Genomic DNA, 16,176 nt, shown 5'->3' on the forward strand with positions numbered 1-16,176 from the left:
TGGCTTTGCTATTCATTTTAATTTTATTATTCACTTATTATTTTTTTTAAAAAATAACATACATTGCTTGTAAAATAATTTCTTTTCTTTTCTTCTTTTTCTTCTTTTTCTTCTTTAAATTAATTTATTCTTTCATTCATTTTTTTTTTTTTGTTCTTCAGATGTCATTATTATTATTATTATTATCATTATTATTATTATCATCATCATTTTTCTCTCACGGACCCCCCCCACTCTCCCTTCCTGCCCCCACCCCCCCAATGCCCTGCTCTGTCTCTTTAGGAAAATATTCTAATGGCCTGAGTGGCTGCCGCGTGGCAGACGGGGCACTCGGGATCAGTCCTCTCGCAGATCCTCACGGCACACTCCATGCAGAACAGGTTGTGGCCGCACGGCACCAGCGCGGCCGTGACCTCGCTCTCGAAGCACACCATGCACTCGCGGCTGCTGCCCACCGACGTCCGGGCAGCGGCGGGCGTTCCCAGCTTGGAAAAGCCCTGCAGCGGCTCCCCCTGCGACCGCCGCGGCAGCCCGGAGAGGCCGGGCTCCGGGATGGAGGAGGACGGCGAGCGGTGGGAGTTGGGGTGGATGGTGCCGGTGCTGCTGGAGCGCTGCTGCTTCGAGAAGAGCACCGAGACAGGGTTGGTGTTCTCCTGCCCAGCCCACATGGGGGCCCCTGACTCCGGCACCCCGTAGTACAAATCCTGCTTGTTCACACCGTAGTTGGGGAAGAGGTAACCGTAATTGAAGTCGTTTTGGTCGTTCAGCCGGGGGGTCTCGTAGACGGGGTCAACAGAGCAGTCGCCGATGCAGCCCAGGCTGTTCTGGCGGAAGGTGGAGAGGGGCTTGCAGCCCGGCGCTGGCGTGTGGACCCGCCAAGCCTCTGAGTAGCGGTTCTCCATGCCGGAGTCAGGGCTGCTGGAGAGGAAGTCGTTCTCGTTGTTGTACTCCAGAATCTTGCCCGTCCTCACCGCGATGTGCGTCTCGATCTCCTCGCGGGCGCGCTCCACGTTGCCCGGCGCGCCGGTGATCTCAAAGACGGGGTCCCGGTCTCGGCTGGGCGTGATGATGTAGGTGTTGGTCTGCTGCTGGATCCGCTTGATGGTGGCTCCCTTGGGGCCCACCACCAGCCCCACCACGCGGTAGGGCACGCGCACGCGGATGGTGACCTGCCCCGGCAGGGTGGGCGCGCTGCCGAAGGTGGTGCCCGCCTTGTTGCGGGAGGCCCTGATCATGGAGAAGTGCTCGGCCGCCGAGATGATCTCCCGCCGGGCCATGGCCACGTCCTCCCGCCGCCCTGTCACCATGAAGACCGGCTCCTCCCCCCTCACCGGGGTCTTGATGTAGGTGTTGGTCTTTGCCCGCAGGGCTTTGATCTTGCAGCCTTGGGAAGAGAGAGAAGAAGGCACAGCAGTTAATGAGGCTGTCCCACAGCTCGCCCTGCTCTGCAGGACACCGGGCTGAGTGGCCACAATCTCTTGTGCCACCTGGCAGCCACTGAGCAGGACGTGGAACAAGGAAAAGGCCCTATCCCCCTAACCCTGAGGGGAAATGCCAGAGGGAGGCCCAACCTCACCATTCCCAGAGACTCCCTCCCTCAGGAGTGCCATGCTCCCTCATTCCCCAAAATGGAGATCACCATTTTGTGTGCTGCAGCCCAGTACACCATCCCCCCCAACTGCTTTCCCTCAGCCATCATCCCTAAGATCTCCCTTCCACCCACCCCAACACCACGGAGTAATGGGGGATCCACCCCAGGTGTCAGTGCCTCTGTGACAAGGCCTGTCCCCAGAGCCCCAGGGTGGCCTCCCAGAGACAGTGGTCATCCTTGGGCTCTGGGGACAGGGCTGATGCATGGGGCAGCCTGGAGGTCACAGGAGAACAGAGGGATGCTGGTCCTGAAGGGCCAGTGTGGAAGCCCTTGGCCACCCTGTGCCAGCTCCCAAGGGGAGCTGCCTTGACTCCAGAGGATTTTGGTACTATTGGGAAAGAACAGAGGGATGCTTCCACAATGTGGAAGCCCTTGGCCACCCTGTGCCAGCTCCCAAGGGGAGCTGCCTTGACTCCAGAGGATTTTGGTACTACTGGGAGGTTTTGAGGTGAATACCATGAACTTCAGGGGGACAAGTTTGGAGGGGAGTTGCAGAGATGCAGCAGTTTGGGACTCCCCACTGCAGATATGGCAGGACTGCAAATGCCAGCAGAGCTAGATGACCAGGGGTAGCAGGAGGCCAGGATTTGCTTTGGGGCTGAAACAGCAAGAAATGGGGCAAGGCTGCCCTCCTGTGAACCCCAGTGCAAAGACTCCTGCTCCAGGTGCTCAGACCTTCTCCCGAGATCACTGGCCAAGTGGTGCTTTTGTGTACCAGTATCCACATCCCAGAGCACACCAAGCCCATTCCCCAAATCCTAGAACTGACCAAGCCCATTCCCCCAGCTCCTCGCAGCTCAGAAAACAGCCTTCTGCTTTCCCAAAAAGGGCAAAAGACTTTCCAGCGTGTTTTGGCTTCCAAATGATCTTTTGGAGGGTCTTGATCCAGCTGATTGGCTTCAGGTTCCCAGACGACACCAGGATGCCATCATGCAACTAAGAGTTTTTACAGATGTGGCACAGTTCTCTAAACTGCTCCTGGACCCCTCCTTGCTGCTGTCCTGCCCCTCAGACCCATCTCTCAAAAAGCTCACTTGGTGCCCCAAGGCTTTTCTGGCACCAAGCTCCAGGGCAGGCTGGGGGTTCCTCTGCAGGAGGTGTGCACTGAGCTCAGATCCCAAAGGAAAGGTAAAACCTGTGATTCTCCAGTGCAGATGAAGTGAGGTGAGCACTTTGCTGCGGTTTCCCAAGGATTTGGGTGTCTGACAGAACCAGAGGATGAGGACACAGCACTGGAACTTCTGTGAGATCCCCCAGCACCTCCTACCCCACCTTCTCTCCCCAGAAAAGACCATCTCCTGTACTTCTGACTACCTGACACCGGCAGGTTTTCCTCCACACACTCCACTGACATCACACTACAACAATGACCTGCAAACGATGCCTCTGCAACCACCAAACGCAGATTCCTCAGCTCCTGGGCTGGAGCATTATTATTTACACAGATCCTAATAAATAACAGCACCTCTCAGGCTGGGAGCTCAGTGCTGCCACTCACGCACAGCTCCCCTCGTGAGACACAGGCTGGTGACATCGGGGTGCTCCCCGGAAAGCAGCGATCCCAGCACCCTGTATCGTTGGCAAGGACTGAAGCCCACCCCTGTGGCGATGGAAAGAGCCCGGTGCCACGAGAGCTGGCACGAACGACTCCCTGGGCTCACACGCCGCGGCAGCCGCTGCATCCAGCGGTGCCCGGCGTGCAGCACGCTCAGCCCGGCTGGCCGCGCTCGCAGCACTGGCCCTGCAGGGGAACAGGCATGGCCAGGGCAACACAGGGGCACTGGGCATGGGCAGAGCAGGGGCACGGCACATGGGCAGGGCACCACAGGGGAACAGGCATGGGCAGAGCACTGCAGGGGCACTGGGCATGGGCAGGGCACCACAGGGGCACGGGACATGGGCAGGGTACCACAGGGGCACTGGGCACAGGCAGGGCACTGCAGGGGCACTGGGCACGGGCAGGGCAGTGCAGGGGCACAGGCAGGGCACCACAGGGGCACAGGCACAGCACCACAGGGCAGCGCAGGGGCATGGGCAAGGTACTGCAGGGGCATGGCACCGCAGGAGCATGGGGCATGGGCACAGCACAGCAAGGGCATGGGGCATGGGCAGAGCACCACAGGGGCACGGGGCACGGCACTGCAGGGGCATGGGCAGAGCACTGCAGGAGTTTGGGCAGGGCACCACAGGGGCATGGGGCACAGCACTGCAGGGGTATGGCACTGCACAAGTACCAGGCACAGCACTATGTGGGCACCAGGCATGGCATGGCATGGCATGGGCACTGGCACCGCACAAGCAACGGGCACAACACTGCGCAGGCACTGGGCATGGCACCACAGGGGCATGGCATCACACAGGCACGGCCCCACGTGGGCACCGGGTACGGCACTGCACAGGCACTGGGCATGGCACAGCATGGGCATGGCACCACATGGGCATGGCACCACACAGACACGGCCCCACGCGGGCACCGGGTACGGCACTGCACAGGCACTGGGCATGGCCGGCACCACACAAGCACCGGGCACAGCACCGCGCAGGCACTGAGCATGGCACCACAGGGGTATGGCACCACACAGGCACGGCCCCACGTGGGCACCGGGTACGGCACTGCACAGGCACTGGGCATGGCACAGCATGGGCATGGCACCACAGGGGCATGGCATCACACAGGCACGGCCCCACGTGGGCACCGGGTACGGCACTGCACAGGCACTGGGCATGGCACAGGCACCGGATGGCACAGGCACCCGGCACAGCACAGCACGGGCATGGCACTGCAGGGGCATGGGGCACAGCACCACACAGGTACCCGGCACAACGCCACACAGGCACTGGGCACGGCACCTCACGGGCATAGCACTGCACAAACACCAAGCACAGCACCACGTGGGCACCAGGCATGGCACTGCACGGGCACAGCACTGCACAAGCACCACGTACAGCACTGCACTGGCACTGGGCATGGCACCACATGGGCACCGGGCACGGCACTGCAGTGGCACTGGGCATGGCACCACATGGGCACCGGGCACAGCCATGAACCCACTGCCCCTTGGAGGGTCTTGGCAGCAGCACGGGACACGCGCTGGTAAATCAGAACTTCACTGTCAACTCTCACTGTGATTTTTAACTCCTCAGAGCTGCCTCAGCTCCCGAAGCCTCATTTCCTGTTTCTGGAGCAGGAATAGCTGTCTCCTGCCTTGTGCTCCTGCAAAATTTCCTCCGAGCGCTGCTGCACTCAACCCATCTCTGAAACAGGAATTCCAGGGTCCTGGGGAATGGAAATGCCAGACCTGGCACAAAGAAGGATCTGGGAAAATCCCCAAATCCAAACCCAATCCATCCCCTGCCAAATCCAGTGTTGCTCACGGGTTACTCCCCGGAGTTTGCACCGTGAGGTACATTTGTGATGCTTTGCTGAGTAAAGTTTCCAAACAGCCCATGTGGACCAGCGGTCACCCAGTGGTGTGCTATCAGCTCCCAGGAAACTCAAAGGACAGCAATTCATGGAGCCAAGCACAACTCAACTGTAGGATAAATCCACCCAGGCAAAATCCATAACAAAGGTGCACCCCAAGGAGGGCTGGATAAAACCCTGAAAGGTCAGCCATGCCCTCTGGCAGCCCTGGCAGGGTGGGCTGTCCCTGGCCCACCCCTGGCAGACATTTCCCTGCCCCGCTCCTGTGCTGCTCCCTCCCTCTCCAAAGAGGGAGATTCCATCTTAGGAAGATTAACCGAGATGCCACCATTTCCCCAGGGATATCACCAGAGCATCACATGGAAAGACAGGGGTGTTCCCAGCAAGCATCCAGCTGAAAATGCCTCCCCGTGCATCACCCCGGGCTGCAGGAGCTCCGTGGAATTCCGCAGTGACCCGCGCTCTGCCTCTGGAGCGCCAGGCTCGCTCTGCTGCGCGGAAAGGACCTCGGGCAGGCGTGTGGCACGGCTGGCACCGGGCTCCGCGCTGCTCTGAGCTGTGGGACAATGACGGCGTGTGGGGGAGAGGGATCTGAGCCCAGCAGGACAGGAAACAATCCCGGAGCCGACAGGGAGGGTCAGGCAGGCAGAGCGGTGACAAAGGACGGGGGCTCCATGCTGGGGACAGATGGAAGGGAGCAGTGGCAAGGAATACACATGAATGAGGGCAAATGTAAGCGCGTTACGCGAGCTGCAGGAGTGGGAGGGAGTTGGGGATGGAGCAAAGGTGGTGGAAATTGAGGGAGAGGCACACCCTGATCCCTCCAAGGGAGGAGGAGAATGAGGTGTGTGGGAGCAAAGCCAAGACACCCCAAAACGGCAAAGGGAAGGTGGGCAAGGAGAGAGCACGGCGAGAGGGAGGGGAAGGAGGATCTGGAACGGACAAAAGGACGCGTGGTGCAGTCGGTGGTGTGAGAAGGGGGGGAGGAGGGAGGGTCTCTGTGCAGGCCTGCAGACGGGAAAGCCAGCTTTGTGGAGACAGACAGATGGGGATCCTGTGCTTAAAAACTGGAGAAAATCACCTCCTAGGAAATTAGACCAACTCCAGCACGCCCAGCAGCCCTGACCTCCAGCAGCTCCGAACCGGCACAGACAATGGGCAAACCATCAGCAGCCCAAACCCAGAGAACTCCACAACTTCCAGGGGCGCTGCACTGCTTCACATCAGCTAAAACCAGGCTGGGCTCAAACGTGATTTACTCACTTAGTGCCAAGGCTCCGGGCCCATCCCAGCCCATCCCTGACGGCTCTGCACACTAAAAAGGGGCTGAGCCTCCTTTGAGATCACCCTGCTTCTGATGGAGCACAGCTGGATCAGGATGTGGCCCGTGACATCCCAGCCAGATGGGCAGCACACCCCAATGTGCTTATTCCAAGCAAAATTTGTCCTGCATGGGGTGTTTTTTTGACACTTTCCTTTCGTGCATAACTGAAATTTGAAAATACCGTGTAACAAAGCATTTTACTCGGGGGATTATTCAAAGGGGAGGGAGGTGGAAGGGAGGGAATGGCCTAGCAGGTGGTGTCAAGATGAAGCTAAGGGAAGAAAGGGACCTGTGAAAGCAGCACTAATACATAACTTGGTGTATGTTCTCCTCGTTCCAGCAGCACACAGACATCAGTGTGCCGATCCCTGGCAGACCCCTGCCACTTGCATTTTTATATTAAACAGAGAATTAAGCCCTTTCTCATTGTGTTTCCACAGCCTACCTTCTATTACCCTGGGTTTTGTCAATAATGCAGATCCCAAAGCATTTCCTGAAGGAGGCTATAAGCTCAGTTCCACCCCTCACCCTTTTTTCTCTTTAATTTCACTGATTACCAATTGACTCAAAGTAAACGTGTTTGCAAATTACCTGAGTACATCACAAACATTCCCACACAGGACCAAACCCTGGAGGAGTGGAGAGCCTCTGGTGCCCAGACCAGTCAGCTAACTGGAATTAATCCGCAGAGCAGCCATCTCTGGCTGAAAACATAGAAATAAATTGAGTCTAGACATTGCCAAGATGGGTGGTGGGGGTCAGGGGAAGATCTGGATGCACAGCCACCTTCTCTCTCTCTTTCCCCTGCACCAGGGCAACAAATCCATCACAATTAACAGAGAAGGCTCTAGGAGCTTGGTTCACCTCTCCAGCAAAGACAGCTGCTCACAAGGGACACCAGGGTGCTGGATGCATCTGATCTAGCTGTCGTTTCCTTGGCATGAGCCCATCCCAAATGTTCTCACTCTGAGCAGCCCCAAGCCAGTGTGTTTTCACAGGACCTCAGCAGGGTTTACCCCAAGGCTCCCAGGTGCTGCTCCATCAGTGGACAGAGGATGATCAGAGCATGGAAGGGACGTGGCCAGCACAGCACCACGGTGACAATGCCACCAGGACAGTGCGGTGGCACAAGTGGAGCAGATCCCTCAAATAATTTCACTTTGGTGTAAATTCAGAGTTAGACCTGCTGATGACCTTCTCCTAGGTGCAGCCACAAGGCCAGATCCTGCACAGGTATATTCTGCTACTGATGCAGTCTAGAGGCTCCCTCCTGGCACCAGCTGGCACCTCCAGCCCAGGAGCATGACCCCGACCCTGGAAGCACCAGAGGAGCTGTACCAGCCACAGCAAACAGCTCCGCAGCCAACCCCGAGGTGGATCTTTTTGTTTGATTGACTGCGTTGTGGTTTTATTTTGGAAAACACACCCCACAAATCACTCCAGGTCCTGGTATTTCTTGTTTTCATCAGATACAAAGTAATCTCTACAGACAAAAGCTTTTTAAGCCCTCTTCTCATTTATGGCAAGGCACTGCACAGATACAAATTACACCTGCAAATACCCCACGCAGTCCCTTCTGGCACTGCTAGTGGGGTGCAAGAGGGTCTAAGGGCAAATTAGAACTTGGTCTTTTTTTCTATTGTAGTCATAAAATTGAAGAGGATCATAAAATAAACAACCCTCAGCTACCTTGGGTAAGGTGGGGCATTCTTTTCCCCGTTAACATGAAAGCCTTGTTAAAAGACAAGCACACAAAGAACTTCACAAATAAACCCTCCTGACGGCCTGTGGGGTAAGGTTTTGCTGCATTGAAAACCTGATGAAAGTGGTGTCAAAAAACGCAAATGCACACAAAAGGACCACAACCAACCAACTAAATCTCTTTGCACGGAGGGTTTATTGTCCTGATGATGCAAGTTGTGTTTACAAGAAGGGCAAAAACACCACCCAACACACCACGCCAGGAAAACCAGCGACCGCCTTGTTCCAGCGCGGCGATTTTACGCTTTTTCGCATCGCGATGAAAGTTGTTTATGAAACAAAAAAAAAAAAAAAAAGAAAAAAAAAGGGGGGGGGGAAACCCCACGGAAACACCCAACAGAAACAAGCCCAGCACCACAGACAATCGGAGGAAAGTTGGGAAGCGAAGCCCCAGCGATGCGCGGCGGAGTGGGTGTGCCCGTGGCACCGCACCATCCTGCGCGGCCGCGGCACACGCCGGGCACAGCGGGGGAAGCGGGGCACGGCGGGCGGAGGGGACGCGGGGAGGGGGCTGCCAGACAAAGGCGGGGGCCCCCACCCAATGGCAGCACGCTCGCTTTCCCACTGCCCTAGATTCCGGGCGGCTGCGCTGCGGTTCACTCGGTCAGCGCGGCACCCGGCCCGAGCCGGGAGCGTGCGTGTCTCCCTAGAAAATTCCCTTTGTCTCTCTCCCAGACCCGTTTTCCTCCTCCCACCTCCAGTTCAAACGGCACGAAGTCGATCCCGCTCCGCACTTTTCCCCGGTGTAAATTCAGACCGATTCTCATTAACACTTTGTAACAACCCGGCACCCACTGCAATATCTCTCTCCTTTCGGGCCCATCCCGAGCTGCCGGAGCAGCGTACGGAGATTGCCTCCAGACCCCACCAGATCGGGTGGCTTTCGATCCAAGATTTGGGTGAAGGAGACAAGAAGATCTGCCCCCCCGGCTGCTCCTCGGATGCTGTACATACATCCACCTCCACAGGGTGGGTGGGGGAGCTGCCATCATCAGACTTCCTCAATGGAAAAGGCTTCCTCGGACTATTTTTAAATGCTGAAAGCACTGGAGCATGTTTGGAGCTACACAAAGAACCCAATCACCTGGGTTTAGTGGAGCTTCTTGTTATTTGACTTCACCTTGTCAAGAAAGAGCAATTTATGTTAAGATCCTCTCTCGCATAATCTCATTCCTGGTGACAACAGGCTGGTTGGAGCAGGCTGGGAGATGCTGCATCAAAGGGTGTCTGTGAGCACAGGTGACAATGGATGCTATTACTGTGACGAGACCAAGAACCCTTAGAAGGACCAAAAATCCTTAGAGAGTCAAAAAATCCTTATAGGGAAAGTCTTATCTGGGAGTGGGCGCAGCATGAAGCCAAAGCAACCCCACACCTTCTCCTGACACCTGCACACACCAGACACACAAAGAAGCAGCACCACATCTCCCTAACCACAACATCTGGCCTTAAATGTGCCCTTCAGCCTCTCCCCTGGCTCCACCGACAGCAGCCCAGCTTGTCTGTGGGAGCGGGCACAGAAGTTGGATACAAATCTTGATCTGGCTAATCCACACCCACCTCAGGTCACTTCTAGGGAAGAACTGCAGCGACTGACAATTTCTGCCCCTTCCTAATTTCACAGTCTGCACAACCAAAACATGATGCCCTTCAGACACTCTCCATTCCTCCCAGCACCCACACCCCATCTCATCCCTTGATGTCCCACCATCTCCTAAAAAACCTGCTGCAAACCCCTCCAGTGCTTTGTCTTTACAATTTCATCGGCGTGGCCGTGAGAGCCAGCACAGCCATGGACAGGCTCTTGCAGGCAGGACACCCACAACCCGAGCTGGCAGGAGAAATACAAGAGCCACCAAGCACCCTGATGTGCCACACAGGCCCCAGGGAGCACTGTGCCATGGCACACACCGGGAGGTTCGGTCACCCAAACTCAGCACAGCTGCAGTTCACACACATGCCAGGGGAAGGAAGGGGGGATGACCTGCAGGAGCCCTGACTCAGGCAGACTCGCCCCTGCCCCTCACTGCAACAGGAGCACAGGCGTGGAGGTCATGGCTCCACCTCCAACCAGGGAAGGGGTGTCACTACCACCCATGCCCAGGGGTCACAGGCACCAGTCAAAGGGATTCTTGTGACTTCATCCCCTCATTCTTCCTTTTCCAGTTTCCGGTCCTCCAGTTTGCAAAGCAGCCCTTGGCACATACCACCAGCCACCCAGCTCTTTGCCACAGACCCCGGGGCACCAGGTGGAGGAGCCAGTCTGGCCAGTTCCCCCCGATCCCCCTTTCCACAGCCCCCCACCTCACCCCGGGCAGTCCCCCACCCCAGCCAGCTCGTGGCTGTGCTGCTCGAATTCAGCACACAAAGCAGCCCCAGCACAAACTGGAGCAGGGCTTCCAGCAGGCCATTGGCTCCTCGAGGGCACGTTCACAGCTCCTGGGGAAAGCAGGAGCTGCCAAGCTCAGGTTGAGTTCCTGCAGCATCCTTGCTTGGAGTGAAGCCACCCCCTCTGCCACGATTACACCTCTTCACAAACCACCCTTACACACATTCCAATAGAAATACATCGGGCTTGAGCCTTATTTACACTTAAATGCCTTTTCACTCCTTTGGCAAAGTGAGGGGTGGCCTGATAGCAGGTGGAATTCCCGTGGCCAGGTGTGTGCACCAGGGCCCCTGTGCCCAGACCCAGGCCTCTCATATCCACGCCTGCCTGTGAGGAACACTTGAATAGACATTTGATATTATTATAAAATAATCTGAAGGGATAGTGTGTTTCTTCAGAAAATAATAACTTGAAGAAAAAACTAAACCCTGTTACCAAATAAAGCTGTGAAATAATTTTTATTTCATCATTACTTTTTTCCCCCTCCCTTTTTCAAGATGTTTATCACCCTGTTCACAGGCACCCATAAAAACAATTGTTTTCCTAGAAAACCATCTGCAACGGGAGCAGTACTACCAAGGGATGACAATCTGGCATTCTGGGATTCCTGGTCAGGCATCCATGAGAGTCCAGGAATCAATCCCCCTGGGAGCCCCACACCCAGCTCCAGACCCTCTTAATCCGGCCTTCTACACAAAAACAAGGCACAGGAGACAGTAGAGACATTCCTTCAGGCCTTTAGAAACAAGTGTGGGCCGTGATCTGTGCTGGAGTGCAGAGCCACAGCTACAAGGACTGTGCTGAAGGAACCCCCAGCACAGGATCCATCCCACCCACCTCCACGGTGGGGCACAGGCTGCACCATCTGCCCCAGCAGCCAAAGGAGCACAGCCACAGCTGCATCCCCACAGCTCCAGCACACTGACATTTCAGCTTCCCAGATGTGGGAAAACCCTCACACACGCAAAAAAAATGGTGGAAAAAATCCAGGTCTGCACGTTCCTCTCCATCGCTCTGGACACAACAGGCACGTGCTGCGTTCTGAACACAGAGAAACACACCCCCTTCTCAGGAGTCTGGGGCAGCAGTGAGATCCTGGAAGAAAACAGCCCTGGCACATCTCCCCTTGGTTCCGCCTGCCGAATCCTCTTTCCCAACTTTATTAAACAAAGGGGGCCTGATTCTCCATGGCCTCACACACACCAGTGCAGAGCTGGTGCTGAGCCCCACCGTGCCTGCCCGTGCTCCACTCCCGGCAATGTGAAGGCAGCACAGGAGGATCAGGATCGGGGCCAGTGGGATCTCCCGGGCCAGACCCTCACCCCTTCCTGCCCGTCTCCCCAAGTCCCCAGTGAGGGGCCCCCATCCCAGTGTGAACGCCAGAGCCAGAGCTGCTCCCTCGGCTGCAGACGCCCCAAGTTTTGGGGAGGTCAGCACCCCCGGACTCCTGCCCACTTTCCATCCCGGAGAACCGGGACCGGTCCGTGGGAACCGGACTCTGGCTCCAGGGCTGGGAGCAAGCAGAGCCTCCGCAGGCCCCATTGTTCCCACCGCACGCCCTAGCGTCAGAGATGTCCAGCACTGAGCCATTTGTGTCCCTCTCCCCGTGGCTTCCCCTTGTGCACCTCAGCCCTTCTCGGGGCACTGGGGGTCATCACCCCCCGGGTCCCGCCACAAACCCCCTGCTCAGGGCCCTTCGATCCCAACCCACAGGGGAGCATCTGCCCATGCAGCCGCAGGCTCTGCCCATCGCACTTCCAGAGCGTCAAGTTACTTGTTCAGAGAAAGAAAAAAAAGAAAAAAAAGCCCAACACTTAGCCGCACTATTATATTTTTTTTTTTCTCTGTAGCGACACAAAACTTCTCTCGGCAGCGCCGTGCCCCGACTCCCGCAGTGCCCACGGGAGGCGCGGGGCCCCGCACCGCACACCCGGGAGTGGTGGGGGTGGGCGAGGGGTGACTTAAGAGTGGGTGTGGTATGGAGATATATATATATATATACACACACAGATAGATATATATATGTAATTTTTTTTAAAGCCCTCCTCCATTCCACCTCGCTCCGAACGAAGCCGTGAGAACAAAAGCATCACTGTGGCGGCGCGCGGGCAGCGGCTGCGGGGGGCCCACGCGGGACGGCGGGTCCCGCTCCGGGGTCCCCCCGCTCCGGGGTCCCTCCGCTCCCGGGGGCGGCGGGAGGAGCTCGGCTCCCACCCGCTCACCGGCCGCTCGGAGCGAGCCCGGCACCACCACACCCCCTCCGCCCGGCCAACAAAGGGGGACTCCGAGGCGCGGGGCCGGGCTCAGCCTGCACCCCCGCCCTTCCCCCGCCTTATTCCCAGTTTTTTTTTTCTTAAGGAGAGCGCGGTCGAGCTCGGCTCTTTGGCAGAACCGGGGAGCGGCGCGCGGGGCTCCGGTGCCGGCGGCCGGACAAGCGCCGGCAGCATTCCCACAGACCCCCCATCCCAAAACCCCCGTGCCGGGAGCGCGGCCACCCGCCCACAGCCCGGGAGCCCCGGGCTTTGTCCCCGGCGGGGCCGAGCGGCCCCGGCCCCGAACAATGGGCGGGAGGGAGCGGCGGGGGCGGCGGCGGGGCCCCCCGGCCGCGGGGGAGTGTCCCGGGGCCGGCGAGCGGCGACACCGGCAGAGATCGGGGGTACAGGGGGCCCGGCGCTCACCTTGCCGTCCCACGATCTCGGCCACGTGCTCGGAGCTGGGCACCGGGACGCACTCGGTGGTGTTGGAGCTGCTCTTGAGCCGCAGCTCGGCCTCCTTGTAGAGCGCGCACAACTTGGGCTCCGCCGCCCCGGCGCTGGGCGCCGCCGAGCCCTTCGGGGCCGCCGGGGGCGGCGGCGGCGGCGGCGGCGGGGGCTGCTGCGGCGGCGGCGGCGGCGGGTTATTGTTGTTGTTGTTGCTGTCCTCCACCAGCACCACGGCCGAGGAGGAGGAGGAGGAGGAAGGCTCGCCTAGCCCCAGCAGGCAGAGCTGGTCCAGGGCGAGCTGCAGCGCCCGGTCATCCTCAAGCAGCGCTCTGTCTTTGCCGCTCCCACCGAAACAGCCTAAATCGCCGAAACCCCCGTTCCTTTCCATTATCCCTGGGACTACCAGGCTAGGCATGGCTAACAAAGGCTTGGGAGGGGGCTGGGGGGCGGCGGGGCCGGAGGTCGCGGGGGCAGGCGGTGTGGGGAGGGGGACCCGCTGTGACACTGGGAGGGGGATGTAGGGACGCGAGTGGATGGGTGACACGAGTGGATGTGGGATGTGGGTTGTGGGGGACCGTCTGGGACACGGTGAGGGGGCTGCAGGGGACCCGCGGGGACACGAGTGAAGAGGCTGCACGGGCACCCACGGTGACACGGGTGGAGGGTGGTGTGGGGACAGCCTGGGACACGGAGGGGGGGCTGCTGTGGGGAGACACATCGTGCAGAGGATGGAGGGGCTGTGGGGGCACACACTGTGCCATGGTGTAGGGGCTGCAGGGGGACCACAGGTTGCCACCAGGGGAGGGGGATGCAGGAGGATCCACCATGTCACCGGTGGAGGGGCTGCAGAGGGACATGCCATGGCATGGCTGGGGGGGTTAGGGAGGTGCGAGGCGACCAGCCGTGCAGGGAACCGGTGGAAGGGACTGCAGGGGAAGCCACTGTGACCAGGCTGGAGGGTGGTGCAAGGGGATCAGGCATGCCATACCATGGGTGGAAGGGTCTGTGGTGGGACCACTGTGCAATGCGTGGAGTGGGCTGCAGTGGGATTCCCTGTGTCACACGTGGAGGGGGCTCCCTGGGGACCCACCATGCAGTGGGTGGGTAGAGGGAGCTGCGTGGGCACCCACGGAGACACAGGTGGAGGGGCTGCGTGGGCACCCACTCTGGGCTCCATGAGTGTGCACACCCCTGGCAGAGAGGGATCACAGGAAAGAAGGGTCTGTGAGGGAACTCATTGGTTGCACCCAGCATGGAGGGGTCATGAGTGGAAGGGGTCTGTGTGGGGACCCGCCATGTGCCCCCCACTGTGGAGGGGTCTTGGGCGAAGGAGAGTTTGTGTGGGGACCTGTTGCTGCCCACACATGAGGGGTACTGCAGAGCTGTCCAGGGCTGGGATCCATCCAGAGACCCACAGGCACAACAGGGACCCCTGGGAGGGGTGATGGCTCGGCAGGGACACCTTGGGTACAGGCTAGCAGGGCACCAGGGTCAGCAGGGTGAGTGGTGGCACAATGGGGCAGGACCCCCCCCCTCCCATGGACAAGGAGCTCACTGCTTCGTCCTCCTTCCTTGCGAAGGAGGACATGGCCTTCCAGAAGGGTTCCCCAAAAACATGGAGACCTCAGTCTTGCAGTGGGAAGACCCCCAACACGGCCACAAGCATTTGAGGGACAATACTGCATGTTCACCCGGCCTGGGAATTATGCAAAACAAGAAGGGGGAGCCCCCCAGCCCCCCAAGGCCTTGTAGTGGCTCCAGGCACAGCCAGGCTTGGTGAGGCTGCTGGGGCTCAGCTCCCCACCCTTGGCTCTGTGCCCCAGCAAAGCCCCCTCCTGCAGACTGGGAATGCTGGGGGGGCCGTGGGACAGCCCTGCTCCCCGGGCTGGCCTTTCTCATTGAAATGAGGAGGATTCAGGCGGAGGGAAGCATTGACAATTGCTCCCCAGCTCCCAGCCAGCCGGGCTGGGCGGTGAGCGTGTGAGCGCGCGGTTCTCCCCTCGCCCCTTTCTTCTCTCTGAATCAAACCAGATGTCTCCCATGAAATGAGATTGCCGGAGCTCACACTGGAGAGGGACAATGCAGAGGGATGCGAGCTCCCGCCGAGCCACATCGCGCTGCAGCTCTGGCAATGGCCACGGCTGCGGCGAGGGCTGGGGGGTGGTGGCACCGGTGCCTTGTCACCGGGGCTGGACCTTTCCACCCCCCACTGTATCCTGTGTGATTTGCTCTCTCTGGCTCTGGGATCCTTGCGGGAAGGTTTTTTTTCTTTTCCCCCACCTCCCCTTTCTGGGTTTACCAGCAGAAGATCTCAGCTGCGGCTAAACTCGGCAGATGGGGCACCCAGCACAAGGAGATGGCTCATCCACTGACTCAGCCGGTAAGGTGCTGCTGGAGCTCTCCCTGTGAGTTTGCCCCGGCACTTTGGGAAGGGGAATTTCTGCTTTCGGTTTGGTTTTGGCATCCAGGTTTCCTGATGTGTAGTACAAACTCAGGGAGATGCTGGGACACGGCCGGAGGGGCAGCTCCCCTCTGCGCGGGACCCGGCGTGGAGCTGCTGTGGGTTAGAGCTTGTGGTGGCTGTGCTGTAGGTGTGCACAACAAAAAAAAGGGAAAAAAAGTAAAGCTAAGGGCAGGAGAACCCACCCACTGCTGTGTTTTGTGCAGCTCATTTTGGTCATGCTGTAGAGCACTGTCCTGAATTGGGCTTTATTTCTTTTTTCACCGTTGTGTGGTGATGGGAGTCCTGAGAGTGGCAGTTTGGGATATTCCTTCTTCTAAAAGGAATGTCTGTTTGTTTTGGGATGTGATGGATGGTGGCTCCATAAGGCACACACACATCCCGTGGCAAGTTTTAACACAGGCTGGGTGTGCCCCACTAAATGGCCAAAAATGTGCATTTAATGGACATGGAATTTCACACAC

The 16,176-nt window shown here is 58.4% G+C and overlaps 1 protein-coding gene across 1 annotated transcript; it reads right to left on the bottom strand.

Moving 5' to 3' along the window:
- Window positions 1-278: 278 nt before the first annotated feature.
- On the bottom strand, window positions 279-13,666 carry MEX3A (mex-3 RNA binding family member A). The gene is made up of 2 exons (XM_041397303.1): window positions 13,228-13,666; window positions 279-1,384 (listed from the first exon to the last, which is right to left on the bottom strand). Exons 1-2 carry the CDS (start codon window positions 13,664-13,666, stop codon window positions 279-281), a joined length of 1,545 nt encoding a protein of 514 aa, XP_041253237.1.
- Window positions 13,667-16,176: the final 2,510 nt, after the last annotated feature.

The sequence above is a fragment of the Onychostruthus taczanowskii genome, unplaced genomic scaffold (genome assembly GCF_017590055.1).
Source record: "Onychostruthus taczanowskii isolate IOZ18803 unplaced genomic scaffold, ASM1759005v1 scaffold138, whole genome shotgun sequence".
Classification (NCBI taxonomy): domain Eukaryota; kingdom Metazoa; phylum Chordata; class Aves; order Passeriformes; family Passeridae; genus Onychostruthus; species Onychostruthus taczanowskii.